Raw genomic sequence first — 14,940 nt, forward strand, 5'->3', positions numbered from 1 at the left:
GACTGTGGTTTCTTTTCTACATGTGTGCTCAATTGCACCTTACTTCCTTTTTTTTTTTAAGTCTAAATTCTTTTCTATATTTTGCTGCTCTGACCATGGTACTGATTACACACTCTAACAACCACTGCACACTGCCCCATCACCCGTATCCCACCTACCCTGAAATCAGGCAGCGTCCATGGTCCAACATCCAAAGGAAAAAAAAAGCTCCTGGCTTTGAGCTCTATAACCCCCCACCCCTTTTGGCAAAAGGACAGGACACCTTAGCCCCACCCTCAAATTCCTGTCACAAGTGGTTCTTGTGTTCATAGTAAATACATTCAAAAGCACTCTTAACTTTGCTGACAGTAAATATAAAGGCTTACTATGGCTCCTCTCTGAGTGAGGAGACCAGCTTGGAATCCTTCAAGGAATTAACAAGGTGAGGAATGGTTCCTTACTGAGCAATGACTCAGAGCCCAATCCTATGCATGCCCACTCAGAAGTAAGGCGCATTAGCGACAATGGGGCTGATCCCAGGAAAGTGTGGATAGGATTGGGCTGTCAGTTAACTGTTAAAACTAGGATTAGTGTATTAATTAAACATCAGACTCAGGGCCAAATCCTATCCAATTTACCAGCACTGACACAGCTGTGCCACTGGGGCATGTGCTGTATTCTGTGGTGGGGTGGCAGTCATGGAGCCTTCCTCAAGGTACCTTATCTTTGGGCTGCATTGCGGCTGCTTCAGTGCTGGAAAGTTGGATAATACTCATTCATCATTGGGATCCTTCAGTCTCGGCAGAGACACAGATAATATTGGGCCCTAAGTATTCTGTTGAATAGAACCTTAGCCAAATATAGGGCTCTTGCTATAGTTTAATTATTTTCTAGCCCACGAAAGGAGCAGAATGGCAAAAGATAGTCAGATTGGGGTATGATATGCTAGGAAGGAAGGAAAGGTAGCCAAATACATTTTTTGTTTTTGAATGAACATCAGCAAAAGGGACAACATGGCATACAAGTTGGTGTGTAATTCAGCATTGGGTCCTCATAGTCATCAATCTGGCCTTACTTAACACCTGAGTGCCTCACAGACTTTATTGTAAAAACTATGTACTGCCCCAAATTTTGTGATTGCACTACACAGGCACAGAGATTTGTATCAGACATAATTCAGGACCATTAGCATCTCAGGTTTCTTTCAGCAAGTCTTAGCTCTTTAAAGCTACAAGAAAGGGTTTTTAAGTGTGTGGAAATGTCATACACAATCGCAGAAGCCTCAGGGGTAGGAAGAGAACCAAACAAGATATCCAGTGGTCAAGGGGAAGGTCTTCAGACAGACACATAGCCAGAGATATTGTGGCACTCAGTGCCTAAAGCCTCACTGAAATATATGTGTGAATGTCTCATTCTGGAGCTTGTCAATCATTCCAGTGTCTTTACATTCATTGCCCAGAACAATGTAAGGTGGGAACAGACTAACTGGTCAGAATACTCTCTGCACATCTTCTCTTATGTCTCCATAACTAGGATTAGGGCGCAATCCAAACTGCAGCCACGGCCGGTGAAAGTCTCTTGTGCCTGCATAGGAGGGTTGCCTCCATGGGAATCAGCTGGGATGGTGCAGGGATGGTGGAGGGATGCCAATGGGGGCGGGTAAGTATGTGCCAATCAAGCTTGGCTTGCACAGGAGTCTGGGGGGGGCATGGGGAGGGTGGGGATGAGGTGGGAGGGGGCATTTTGGGGTGGGGGAATGCAAGTTGCGGGCAGGCCCACAGGTGGGCGGGTGGGAAGCGGAAGGCAGAGCCAGGATCTGGCACTTATGCTGGATCTAGCCCTGCTCCTGGGCAGCCTGGGCCAGCCCAGGCTGCTCAGATTTGCTCCACCTCTACAGGCGGCGCGGATCCGAGTAGCCCCACTGGGACTGCTGCAGTGTTACCAGGGGTAAGAGGAATTTTTTCCCCTTGCCCCAGGCTGGCCTGCAGTCAGCCCCAAACTTGTACTGGATACAGCATAAGCCTGCCGGCCTGCCTGTTCCAGCGCAAATTAGGATTGCGCTCCCCGAGAATTAACCATTTTTATTATTTTGTAATTAAAAAATTAAAAAAACAACAACCAAAAAGCAGAATATTCAGAGATTTCCTAGTCCTTTCCCTAAAGAGGTCAAACTTCTACCACTTCCATTGTGATTACTATCCCTGGATTCAGTGCTCTGCCAAGGTATTTGTCCCTATCATGAATATCATGATATCATGAAGCAAATATCATGCAATTTTGTTTCATTTGCACACTTTATTCATGCTGTAGAATTCAACTCTTCTGGGCACACAGTGTGAGTTACAGAATTTTGTTTGCATTTTTTAAGTGCAGAGAGCCCCCATAACATCCTCTTGTGTCACACATGAATATACACAGCTGGCCAGCTGGAGTGATACAAAGGTAGACAAGCAAATTTTCCATGAGAGAGTCTGTTGGGAAGTCAGAAAGGACACACAGAGCTCCTAAAGAGATGCAGGTCTTTGTGTTTGTGGTTTTTTTTGCTCATGTAACCATCTCCTGTACATGATCAGTGCTACAGAAACTATAATGATTATGATCACCATGACTGGGCGATTCACACAGTTTCCTTCACTGACCTTCTGCAGAGAAAACTGTGTGAAGTGGCCCTTCATCTCTCTCACTTTCACTCACTTTCTCTCTCCTCTATGCCCCCATTCCACATAAGCCAAAGAAACTGCTTTTAACCAGCTGTGGACAGAAACACTTCAGATTCAAGAGGCTTGTGTCTTCACTTCAAACAATCGTTTTATTTATCATCAATAAAAAACCTTTCCAGGGGAAGCTGAAATCAAATGCCCTTACGGGTTACTGATTGCCTGATAAGAGGGCAAAGCTCAGAGATCAAGATATAAAGTGGCTGTGTCAGGTGTGGTCCAGCTTTTACAGGATTCGGCTGCTGTCTCAATTACTCAACCAGCACAGAAGGCTCCAGGTACCTTCCAATGTTCCTTTGGGCCTTGATCAGTTCACAGCCCAGCCTTCTGATCGGCAAGGAATCCCTAGGTGATTGTTGTGGGCTTCCGTGAGCCCCAATTGTTAACATTCTGTCCATAACTTTGGGAAGGCAGGATTGGGGGGGGGGCAGAAGAAGAGATCTTTATATCTTTTTTTAACTCCTCATCCCCCCCCCGCTTTTTCCCTTATAGGGTTTCATATGCATGCTTAAGGCTGCTAAGTCTAGTACAGTTGGAAGAGTGAAGATCATGGGTGAAGGTATGGCTGGGGTTGGGGGAGAAGGCCCCACAGTTCCTGCACCCTAAATATCCCCTCCTCAAGCATCACAGATGCAGCCACAGTCATTACTCATGCACCCCCCCCAGTCCTGCCCACCCAGCCTACAGTGACCAATATGTAGAGGTGTGTTAAGAAAACTTTTGGGAGGGGGGCAGATTTCTGGTTTTGTGGTTTCTCCCCTCCCCCCCACCCAACAAAGGAGGTGCAGAAAGAGATGTTATGTGGTTTTATTTAATTATCACTGAACAATCTCACCTCTACATATTGGCCACATCTGCTGAAATCTCAGATGATAGCTGAAAAGGATTTATGTGATCTGCATAGTCCTATGCTCTTTCATGTGAATAATCAGCATCATTCATGTAGGTTGCCAAAGTTTCAGAATACTTTAGGGCAGAGTTTTGCTGGATTACAAAAGCACACTTTCCAATACTCTGTTAGGTTAGTTGTTTTATTTGCTAGTTAACTAATGATCTAGGAATTTTGCACCCACTCCTGCTCTAGAGTGGCAGTTCCCAAACTGGTAGGTCATGACCCACCAGGGGATCTGGAAGTGGACCATTTTCCCTTAAGGAGAGTGGCCCAGGAATGGGTCCCGCAACAATGCTACAGTGATTGCAGTACCGCAGGGACCCAGTGTTATTTAAACATACCTGGAGGGGGGGTTGTGAAGCCTTTGTGAGGTTCTTGGAGGCTTGTGCCCCCTCTGTGAGCCTTACCGCTGCAGCAGTGAGCTCCAATCACCTCCAGGACCTCCACGACCCTCAGGGAGGCTTCACGACCCCCCTGAAGATGGCCATATGAAACAATCTTGAGCATTTATATAGTGCTTTAGAATGTTCAGAGCATTGACATCCATTACCTTGCTCTAATTCTTATAATAACCTTGTAAAGGTGGGTTAGTATTATTACCCCATATTGTAAAGGACGAATGAGACAAAGTGTCTTGCATAAGGCCACCAATAAGCAAGTTCATGACAGAGGTGAGATTCAAACCAAAGACTCCCTGACTTGCTGATCAGTGTCTCAGCCATTATCCTATAGATCACTGCATGGAAGATGCTAAGCCCACGTGCACTCACTTGGTCTACTGTTCTCGTGCTTCCGAAAGCTTCCCGCCTTCCCTGGGGACACCCTCTCCATCCTCCTTCTCTTACTCAGGTTATATGCTCCATGGTGACCAGGCCATGAAGAAGTACTGAAAGATACACACCAGATAAATGTGCTGGCAAGTGGTGACCTAGTGTACTGAAAGTGTAGAGATGAGAAAGGAGGGGGGAGTGGATAGTACTGGTTAAAGTACTTTTAACCAGGTGCTCTCCTAAAAAGGGCAGATTTTGGATCAAGGTAAAAACTGTGAATCAAGGTAATCTGTGCCCAGAGTACAAATTTGCAAAATGCTATCTACCTCTTTGGCAACTGTGATTTCATATTTGTGGCCCCACTTTCCAAAGAGGTTGGATGATTTTGGCAGGAATTATGGCAGCATCTTTCAAACTGTGGGTCGGGACCCACCTGGTGGGCTGTGAACCAATTTTAGGTAGGTCCCCATTCATTTCAATGTGTATTTTATTTTTTGTATATTAGATTTGATGGTACCATGGTATGGGACTACGACATTTGGGGAAATGTTACAGATCTGCACTTTTAACAGACTACTATGTATATGCTTTGAGCAGATAGTCAATGGGGCTTACTCCTGAGTAAGTGTGGGTAGAATTGCAGCCTTTGAGATATTTGGGGAATTTTTAAAAAATAGATCAGCAACTGCTTGGGAGAATTAAGGGGGTTCATCTTTATTTTCAATAAACTTATACTTATTCTAAACTTGTAGTTTACTTGATTTCATTTTGTTGTATGGAGGGGGTGTTAAACATTTTCCTGCTTGATTATGTCACCTCGGCCATGACATCACTTCTAGGTTAATGATATCACTTTCAGTGGCTCCTGATAGATTGTCATTCTAAAAAATGAATCCCAGTGCTAAAAAGTTTGAGAACCACTGGACTATGGGAATGGAGAATTAGGCTGCAATCCTATTCACACTTACTTTATGGACTATTATTACATTAAACTTACATTATTGACTGTAATGGGAGTAGACATGCGTAGGATTGGGCTCTCAGAGTAGTAGACAAGCTATAAAATTGAGGCAGATGCATGTCATAAAGTCATTTGAAGCTGCCTTAAATCATTAGTCTACCTAGCCTAGTATTGTCTGTTGGCCACACTGACAGCCAGTAACACTCCAGAGGCCAGGTGGACTTTCTGTGGGGCATGGACCCTTGACTAGTTCCCCACCTGACCACCTTCTGATACCAGGCCTATTATAAATATTAGGAGCCTGAACCTTAGGTCTTGTCTCATCAGCAAAGCAGTACCTTCTGTCTGCTGTTGTTCTGTTTTTTGCCTGAGCCCACCTCCAGGCATGGGACCCTCAAACTGGGAAATGTGTGGTCTTGTTCTTGAGTTGGGTACATCCCAGCTGTGACAGCTGCAACTGATTTGTTAATTATTTTATCTCTCTGTCTTTTCATACCAAATGCCAACTGTAAACTCCTTGGATAGAAAACATAGCCTCTCACATACTTCAACTGAAACCCCTTTTCGCTGAAATTAGGGTTTGTGACTGTAAGCCCTTGCCTCACATTAAGTTGCAGCTGTAATTTTGGTTCTTCTCCCCAAGTGCTCAATAGAGATTGATGGAAGTGATGAAAATAAAACTATCAGTCTGGCAACTCACGCATTAACGCTTGTGATCACTCATCCATCTTTATGCCATTAGCCTCCTACCCCTCCCTCCAGAAAAAGGCTCAGTCCTGAAGAGCAAAGACTCACCAGCAACGATTCCATGACCCAGGTATAATGTTCCCTTTGGCAAAGGATAAGGCTCTGCTCCACCACCTAGATTGGCCTCCTCCTCCTACATAAAACAGGCTGAATTGTTAGCCTGATGTGTGCGCGCACACACACACACACACACACACACACACACACACACACACACACACACACACACAATATATTGCCACTGAGATTCAGAAAGTTCCAAAGGAAAGCAGCATATAACATGCTCAGCTCAATTCCAACAGGTCTCTCTCTCTCTCCCCCTCTCTCTCTCCAAGAGACAAGAGCTGGAGAAGAAAGGGCTGTTTCAGCAGGATAGTCTGTTAATCCACACCCTCTACTGTCTGAAGAAGACAGGATGGGCAGACATGAGAAGAATCAGGAAAGTGATGAAGTCCTAGGCCAGATTTTGCACTCTAGTTCTTATGCTTCATTCTAATCCTGATCATGTATGAACCTGGAACATGAACACTCTAAGTAGGAACTACAACAGAGCTCCCTTACACACCATTTTAAAAAATGTGATAAAACATTAGTTCATAAGGAATCCTTAATATGGTTTATATACTACAGTATTTATTTTGCATCGTGCTTAACCACTCTTTATTGTGCTTTCTTTCGCACCAGCCATGAGAAGTTGGCCTTTCATTGTCATGTATTCTCCCCTGCCCCTTCCCATCCTTGCAAGTCATGAGGTTCAGTTCTACTTTTAAATCTAAGAAGTGCTGCTGCACATGTTTCATTCAATCCCACAAGGAGGTAATGTATACACAAGGCAGTGCGCATGCACACAGATCCCACATTCTATATGCAAAATATGCTGGGTTTCACTTTAGTAAACTTGTAGATAAGTCAGGACAATATGGTCCTGGGTGATTGCCACAGAATGTCACTTTTACAGAATGCCACAGAACCACAGCCTGAAATGCAGCAGATGTCTTGCAAAGAAAGAGCAGAGTCCATAACATCTCCTGCTTCCATGTAACGTAACATCCAGTGAGCTTCATAGAGTTGGCTTGCTTCATTAAGGAGAGACAACTGGTAGTCCAGTGTGTTCCTCAGTAACTCTCCATCACAAGCAGCAGCTCAACTTCTTTCTCTTTGCCAGTCAAGGGATTGGCAAAAGACCATTTTACCACTTATATGGACCCATTTTGAGGAGGCAGAGTGGACTATATCACTAAGGGCGCAATCCTAAAGCGCAAGTCCCTTTTCTCCGGCTGAGCCACTTTGGGCACCTATCTTGCTCTGGATGCAGTACAGGCCTCCTGGTCTGCCTGTTCCAGTGCAAGATAGGATTGTACTGTTAATTGCAGGTGGGTGATCTCAGTTCTGAATGCTCCCCTGGTTGTTGTTTTTTAAAGCAACACTCTTCTTGCATATCCAAAATTAGTGCATGAAGATAGAAAGTATCTAGTTCAGTCCTCTTGCTGTTCTGCTATTTTTCTCCTTACAGGTGGGTTTTCATATGAGAGAGCATTCAAAAATGTGATTGCTCCTCCTCCAGTGATCTCCTTTGACCATGTCAATCTCAGCTCATTCTACTTCATGCATAGTCCAGTTCTAAGGGTGAGCAGCTGAGGTGCATTGCATAGATAAACAGCCCTGCCAAACCCCTGCTAAAATCACTAGTTGTTCACATTAGTGGAAAGGTGGTGAGGAGAGCAGGGATTAAAATAACCTTTTTTCTGTGTGTTGAAGGTATGAATATGTGGCATAACAGATCATACAAGGTTTACATACAGCATCATAAAGGATGGTTCCTGCAGTTAGTTACAGTAAAGTGGTCCTCTGTTTTTCTATCATTTCTGTCTTGTGTCATTCTTGATGAATACAACGCAGTAAGTTTAGAGGTAGAATAGTAATTGAGGCTGCAATCCTATGAACACTTTCTCCAGAGTAAGCTCCACTGAACATAATGGGACTTCCTTCTTAGATATGTATAGGATTGTACTGTCCGTTGCTAGTTCACTCCGGACTACTTCAAACTGACTTGCTGGACTGTCCTATCTCCTGATCCAAAAATACCCATTCAGAGTCACTACTGCAGTAGATCATTGCAGTCATTAGCTCAAATATCCTGCTATCCCTGGACCCACCCCCTGGGACTCCTTGGCAGATGTGTAATGTGTCACGTGCTGGCAGCCATTACATGCATCTATGCCTTAATATAGTGATTTTCAATATTCTAGCTCCAAGGAACTCTGTTCACAACAATTTGCCTGCCACAGATGCTTGTGTGTGTTGTATTGGTTCTACAGATTCCACATTCAGTTCATATGAGAACCTGTTTTTTTGGCCAGGGCTGGCCACCAGGACTCTGTGTAAACTGAGTGTGCACTGTAGAATGCCCCCAAGGCTCCCCAGTAGCTGCAAATGGCAGGGGAAAACCAGTAATGATGGGCAAATTATCATTTAGGAAAACTGGTCTGCCCTTACTGATCTCAATGAGAAACCTCTGATGAACATCTGGAAAACTCCAGGGTTCCTCCTGAATATAATTTGAAACTGCCTTAATGTAATACATGTCCTTGGCTGAATTTAGAAGGGGGGGAATAATTTGGTAGCGACATTCCTTTCAATTGAGAATAGTCATTGCCTTGGGATTCCAGTCTAAAGGAGTTTATGTGGCCATATCCAGATTCCATCTATGCTGGGCCTTCCCAGGATCCTGGGAATGCTTTGACTGGAGCTCCTTTAAAGTGTCATACCACAATTTCTCATGGTATAGCTGACCCACAACAACCCCCATTTTCTTGGATTACTCACGGCTTTCGGTTGAAAGTGACATTTTGGACTGCTTAAATTCAGAGTCTTTATATGCATCATCATCCTGGTCCCATGAGTCACCAGTTGCAAAGGTTCCCTTGGGTGGAAGAAAGGGAGATATATGTTAACACTCTAATAAAAGCAGATATTAGGTGCCACAACAGTCTTGACCACAAATTTTTCAGTAATAGCTGAATGATGGCAATCTATCATGTTTTACACAAAAGTCAAGGTTCTAGTCCTCATTTCTACAATTTGCTCACAACAGTCATATTAAAGTACATTTTTCCCCCACCTTGTGTGCCATTCCGTTTTGGCTTCTGGTCCTCTTTCTGTAGTTCTATCACTTTTTCTTACACTTAGCCTGGAGGTAACATGCCCTGGTTAGCTGGATCTGCTGGGAATCCAAAAGGAAGGCAAATGAGTTAAGAGCAATCCTATATTCACTTTCTCTACACACTTTATATACACTACTTCTGATTAGACATGCATAGGATTGAGTTAGTTCACGTGCACATGTGCATGGCTATTGGCTCTAAGAGGGTATACTTAGATTATTTGTGCTGTTTTTCCATGTAGATTGTATAAAAAGGTCAGATTGGGATGTTTTGCAGTTGCCCAGGAGGCGAAGAAATAGGAGGTACCTTTGTTATGGGTCCTTGTGACCCCCTTCAGTGGGACCTTCATCAGGCCCCATGGTATCATTACAAGCCCATACTGCCCCTTGGTCCTTCAATCAACCTGATAAACAGCAGAAACCATTTGAATCCAGTTTCCACTCAAAACAAATACACATACACACACAGAGACATTTTGCACGTCAAGACTGCCTCCACATTGCAAGTGTTGAAAATTAAAGGGTATATTTTGAAAATGTACTTTTGCTTTCTAGTTTGTAATGATCCATAAAAGTAATAAAAGTAAATGAGGCTTTGTGGAAATGCTTTCTTTTGCCTGTCCTGAATCAATTGTCCATCAACTTAATTGGGTGACTCTGAGTTCTAGTATTATGGAAAAGGGAGAAAAATATCTCTCTATCCATTTTCTTTGCACTATGCATCACTTAATAAGCCTCTAACATTTCCTTCTTGTTATCTTTTTTTTCTAAACTCAAAAAACCCTCAGACCTTTAGCTTTTCCGAATACTGAAGACTCTCCAAATCCCTTATTATTTTGATTGCCCCTTTTCAGCTCTACAATATCCACTTTTCTGATGGACTGACCAGAGGTATACACAGTATCCCAAATATGACCATAGCATAGATTTGTATAAAGACATTACAGTGCTGGCAATTTTATTCCCGAGCAAGGAATTTGCTATTTTCACAGGTGCTGAACACTGAGCTGCAATGCAACCGTGTGTTCCCAATGCAATTCTGACCAGTTTTAACTGTGCAAGGACATCTTCCTTCTCTTCTCCCTCTTTTTTGCAGTTTGTGGTAAAGCAGTTGAAACCACCAGAATCTCATGGGGAGCCATTCATGATATCGAATGGCTTGCTTTTGAGGGGGAAGCATCTGCATAGCAGAAATCGCTAGGGGGCACAGAATGTGCCCTCAAATGTTACCGTATCCTTATTTTGACAGTGGTGGTATGTTTTGATTTTCATGTTGCTGCAGAGTAACAGATCAGTACTGAGCAAATACCAGACTGTTTTGGGGGTAAGCCTATCTGCCAATGGACAAAAAGCCTTGGAAAAAATCTGCATAGCTTTCTCTCCAGAGTGCAATGCAGCAATAATGATCACTCATATTGAAGTAAATATCCCTTTATCAATATCCTTTCTGCAGCACGAGGAGGCGCTGTTCTGTGGGAGTGACTGAATCAGGACTGGTGCAAGTACTGTATTAGAACAGCCTAGATATTTCATCATACACTAGGAATGGAAGCGTCCAGGCACTTCATGATTCTGCCTCTCCCTGTGGTCACCAGTAAAAGTCAAAGAGGGCCTAATTCACCTTTGCACACTCAGCTAATGGCTAAAACTTTGTTCCTGCTCTCGCCTCCTTCTCTTGTCCATCATATCCACCTTCTTGACAATGTTCCTTTCTTCTGTGCTTGTGATTCCTTTATTCAAAACAGCTTTGCCAAATCAATATGCGCAAATTCTACACAATATGTTCCATTCCACATTTTGAAATTTTCAGGTTACCTAACTTTGAATTTTTTTTTTTTTAAAAGCATAGAGTGACTGCACGCCAAGTTGAAAGGATCTCAGCAGAGTGTTTCATCACAGATAAACTTTATCTTTCTCTGCTGTACAAGCTGGGCTAGATCCCTTATTCATAAGCCCATGAAGCTGCAAGAGCAATACAGCAATGGGATAAGCTTTAGAAGGAGGCTATAGAGCCATCCTCACCAGCAGTGCGTAAAGAGAAGTCTGAAAAGGGAATCTCTAGAGGCAGAATTAGCCTTCAATTGCAAGGCATTGAACTTGATGACCCATTGAGTATCTCACCATACCTCCAAACTTTCACTTCTAAGGAACAATGCAGGATTAATGGACTGGCCATCCAAAGCCTTGCTCTGCTTTCAAATATTGGTATAGGTAGATGCTCAGATTCCCACTACTTATGCTGCAAAATCTCCACAAGGAAAACCATTGCACACTTCACCCCATAGATAATTTAGTACCTTCATAGGCCCAACTTCTTCTATTTACATCAAAAAGCAGCAAGAGCAAGCAATGGTTTCTTCTCGCCAGAATGGCCCTCACTAGAATATAGTTTTTTGGTCTTGCAGTGGTCTTTACCCTGTTCTTTTGCATCAGCCTAAAACCTTGAGAAATATACGCCAGAGACCATTGTGGTCCCCAACTCCAAATAATGGATAAATATGTTCCAGATTCCTTCAAGAAAGCTCATAGTATTTTAGGGAATGTGTACCAGAACCTATTGGGTATCTTAAGTCAGAAGATTCCAACAACGTTAGTTAATCGCTAAACGACCATCTCTCAGTATAGTGTCTACTATATGCAGCAAGATAGTGGTACAAATGGAACCATCAATCTAAAAAAGTTTGTTCTAAGATTGAAGAAGATGAAGAAAAGCAAACCTAAAATGATTAGGGGGTTGGAGCACCTGTTTTGTGAAGAAAGGCTTAAATGGTCTAAATTCAGCTGAAAGGAGAGGGGAAACCATGACAGAGGTGTGGACAGTGTGAACAGAGAGGAGATATTCACTCTCCCATCCCTAGAGCACAGAGATAATCTAACGCAAATACACGCATCACTTTTAACTTCGGCATTACCATTAGATGGAGTGGCAGCCGCTAGTTCAGAAAAGGCTTTAAAGGTTCAGAAAAAGCATTAAACAAGAGCATGGAGAATAGGTACATTGGTGGCTACTAGCTATACTTTTGGTAGTAAGAATCAAAACTTACGGTTACACCTCTAGTAGTGATTATCAGACATTGTGGACAAAAAACCTGGCTACCTCTCACAATTTTGCACTGCTTATAAGCTCCCCAACGGGATCAAACTGATCATTGTGTCCTCTTATATTTAGCTGGGGAAGAGCAATTTTCCCTCTTCACCCCAGAGGCTTGCTCAGTGGCTGATCAACCTTTTTTTTTTTAGATTGTAAGCTCTTTGGGGACAGGGAACCATGTATGTATGTATGTATGTATGTATGTATGTATGTATGTATGTATGTATGTATGTATGTATGTATGTGTTTGGCTATGTAGACCACATTTGAGCTACTTTTTAAAGGCACTGCACATCACAAAAAGTAAACCAATGAATGAGTGTACTGAGTCTGCAGTACACTCATTTAATGAAAGTTTCCCTTAACATAGAGCCCATGTATCCCCTGGAAAATGCTATAGCTGCCATCCTAAAGGGAATGGAAACAGTGAGGGAACACTGCTCAGGTGTCAAGTAAAGACTAAATTGGAGAAGAGTTTGGGGAATGGCCTTCAAACCGCTGAGATAATTTTTTTTAAGTTTAAGCTCTAAAGATTCCACCATCAGACATTTTTGTTGGATCAGAGCTCCTCATAAGACATCGCTAACCAGATTCCATGGCTTCCACCTCCATCCAAAAGCAGGGTCTTCTCCATCCTCTATATTGCCCCCCTCCATTTGCTATAGTCTCCACCCCATCCATGCCCACCTTTACTAGATGCATTGAAAAGCTGAGTATGTAAGCTCACCTACCTGTACACTTGCAGGGAGATCTCAATGAAGAGATGAGGAAAGTTTGATCTGGGTGACTTTCTGCTGCTCCACAGAACCCCCACCTCTTCCGTGGTTCCCTCAAGCCCACAGTAGTCAGTAATGAGAAGAGAGCGCTCTCCAGAGTCCTGACTCATCGTTTCAGCTTTAATCTCATCATGCCACCTGCCACCAGAGGTGCTCCTGCTTGTTCTAGATTCTACCTTTTTTTCCATGGACCAGTAAACAACGTTATCTGAGGCTACCATGTGGGGCAACCTACCCTTCTAACCCTCCATCCCCTTGAATTTTCATGGCAGACTCCTCCCTTCTCTCCAGTATTGGCCTCACCAATGTAGGTTCCAAGTAATTCTTGGCAGCGCCAGCTCTCCTCCCACAATACACCGCTGGTCTTCTAGAGTCACGTTAGCTTCTCAGCTGCACATCTTTGAGATAAACTTGTTTACAGATTTCAAGGGGATTCCCTTTGCGGATTCCCTTGCTAGGGGTGGAGAGATGGGGGAAGAAGGGGGAACCCTCACAAATCTAGTGGCTGATTGGTTGTTGTTTTTTTAAGTTTCTCACGAGGATTCCCCTTTTGGCTGAAGGGTTTAAAGAAAAGGCCCAAAGCTCATTTCATAGCAGTCCACTGAAATGACTTTACAGGAAGGACAAAGACAGGGCAAGAACTGTATATCTCTGGACTTTATTAATTTTGGATGAGTTCTCACGGGTGCATTTTACTTGGCTCCACTTGAAATAATCAGAAGCCATGCTCTACTTGGAAAGGCATGCTCCACTTCTACAGGTTGTATATATGTCACTACTCCTCAGGCCTTATATGTCTGCCAAAACATCAGTTCAAATTAGAAGCACATATCTGTAGCCAAGATCTGGCTGGGCAGCAGTCAGGGAATGGAAAATTCTGCTATTGTTACTAGCTTATATAGCTTGTATTGTTACTAGCTTATATAGCTTGGTGTGCTTGTGCAGGGTAAGACAGTTCACTGTCCCAAAGGGGTTCACAATCATTGCTGTGTTTACAGCCCAATCCTATGTGGTTCTACTCGGAATCTAGTCCCACTGAATTCAAGGGGAACTGTTCCCATATAAACATGTACAGAATTGCATCTCTAGTTCACTTTCATTTAGCCGGACTGCATAAAATAGCTCCAATTCTAGATATTTTAGTGCATCCTAAATTATTAAAGGAACAATTGGATTTTCTACCCCAATAAACTTAGTACAAGACTATCAGGTATTCTACTACACTTAGGTCCAAATCCTGACCAACTTTTCAGCACTGGCATAGTGGTGCCAGTGGGACATGTGTAGCATCCTGCAGTGGGGTGGCACTCACTGAGTCCTCTTCACAATAAGGGAATGTTTGTTCCTTACCTCGGAGCTGCATTGCCCTTATGGAAGTGCTGGAAAGTGGGTTAGGATTGCACCTGTTTCTGTAAGATGTTCTTGCTACACCAACACCGAGCATGCTTGCAGATGCTCTCCCATGATCCAATGATACATGTCTGCATCTACCAGATGTTTTAGTGCTAGCAACACCTGTGTTTGCTCTAAATATACTCTGGTAAACACACATGTCTGTACCACAGGTTATGGCAACATCCAGGTAGAATGCACTTGCCTTTTGCTAATATTCTCCCTACATACATTAGATAAGAAGATCACACCTAATTCTGACATATTATCTAACTACAGCCAGGTGGAATATAATTTCTAATTCTACCGCAAAAGGTGTGCCCCAAGGATCTGTCCTGGGACCGGTGCTTTTCAACCTCTTCATAAATGACCTGGAGACAGGGTTGAGCAGTGAAATGGCTAAGTTTGCAGACAACACCAAACTTTTCCGAGTGGTGAAGACCAGAAGTGAT

At 43.3% G+C, this 14,940-nt stretch overlaps 1 protein-coding gene across 4 annotated transcripts in view; it reads right to left on the reverse strand.

Annotated features, from left to right (window-relative positions):
• SLC4A1 (solute carrier family 4 member 1 (Diego blood group)) overlaps positions 1-13,187 on the reverse strand; it is a 50,005-nt gene extending 36,818 nt beyond the window's left edge. The window contains exons 1-5 of one of the 4 annotated variants that reach the window (XM_066631315.1): positions 13,052-13,187; positions 9,188-9,286; positions 8,893-8,989; positions 6,115-6,199; positions 4,359-4,474 (exon numbers count right to left, since the gene is read on the reverse strand). In XM_066631315.1, the coding sequence (XP_066487412.1) occupies positions 4,359-4,474; positions 6,115-6,199; positions 8,893-8,989; positions 9,188-9,199 (310 nt within the window). In that variant the 5' untranslated portion in view covers positions 9,200-9,286; positions 13,052-13,187. Of the gene's footprint in view, positions 1-4,358; positions 4,475-6,114; positions 6,200-8,892; positions 8,990-9,187; positions 9,290-13,051 lie in introns of all 4 variants that reach the window. The other 3 variants (XM_066631314.1, XM_066631316.1, XM_066631317.1) reach the window with 3 other exon arrangements.
• Between the last annotated feature and the right edge of the window lie 1,753 nt (positions 13,188-14,940).

The sequence above is a fragment of the Tiliqua scincoides genome, chromosome 5 (assembly GCF_035046505.1).
Source record: "Tiliqua scincoides isolate rTilSci1 chromosome 5, rTilSci1.hap2, whole genome shotgun sequence".
Taxonomy (NCBI): Eukaryota; Metazoa; Chordata; class Lepidosauria; order Squamata; family Scincidae; genus Tiliqua; species Tiliqua scincoides.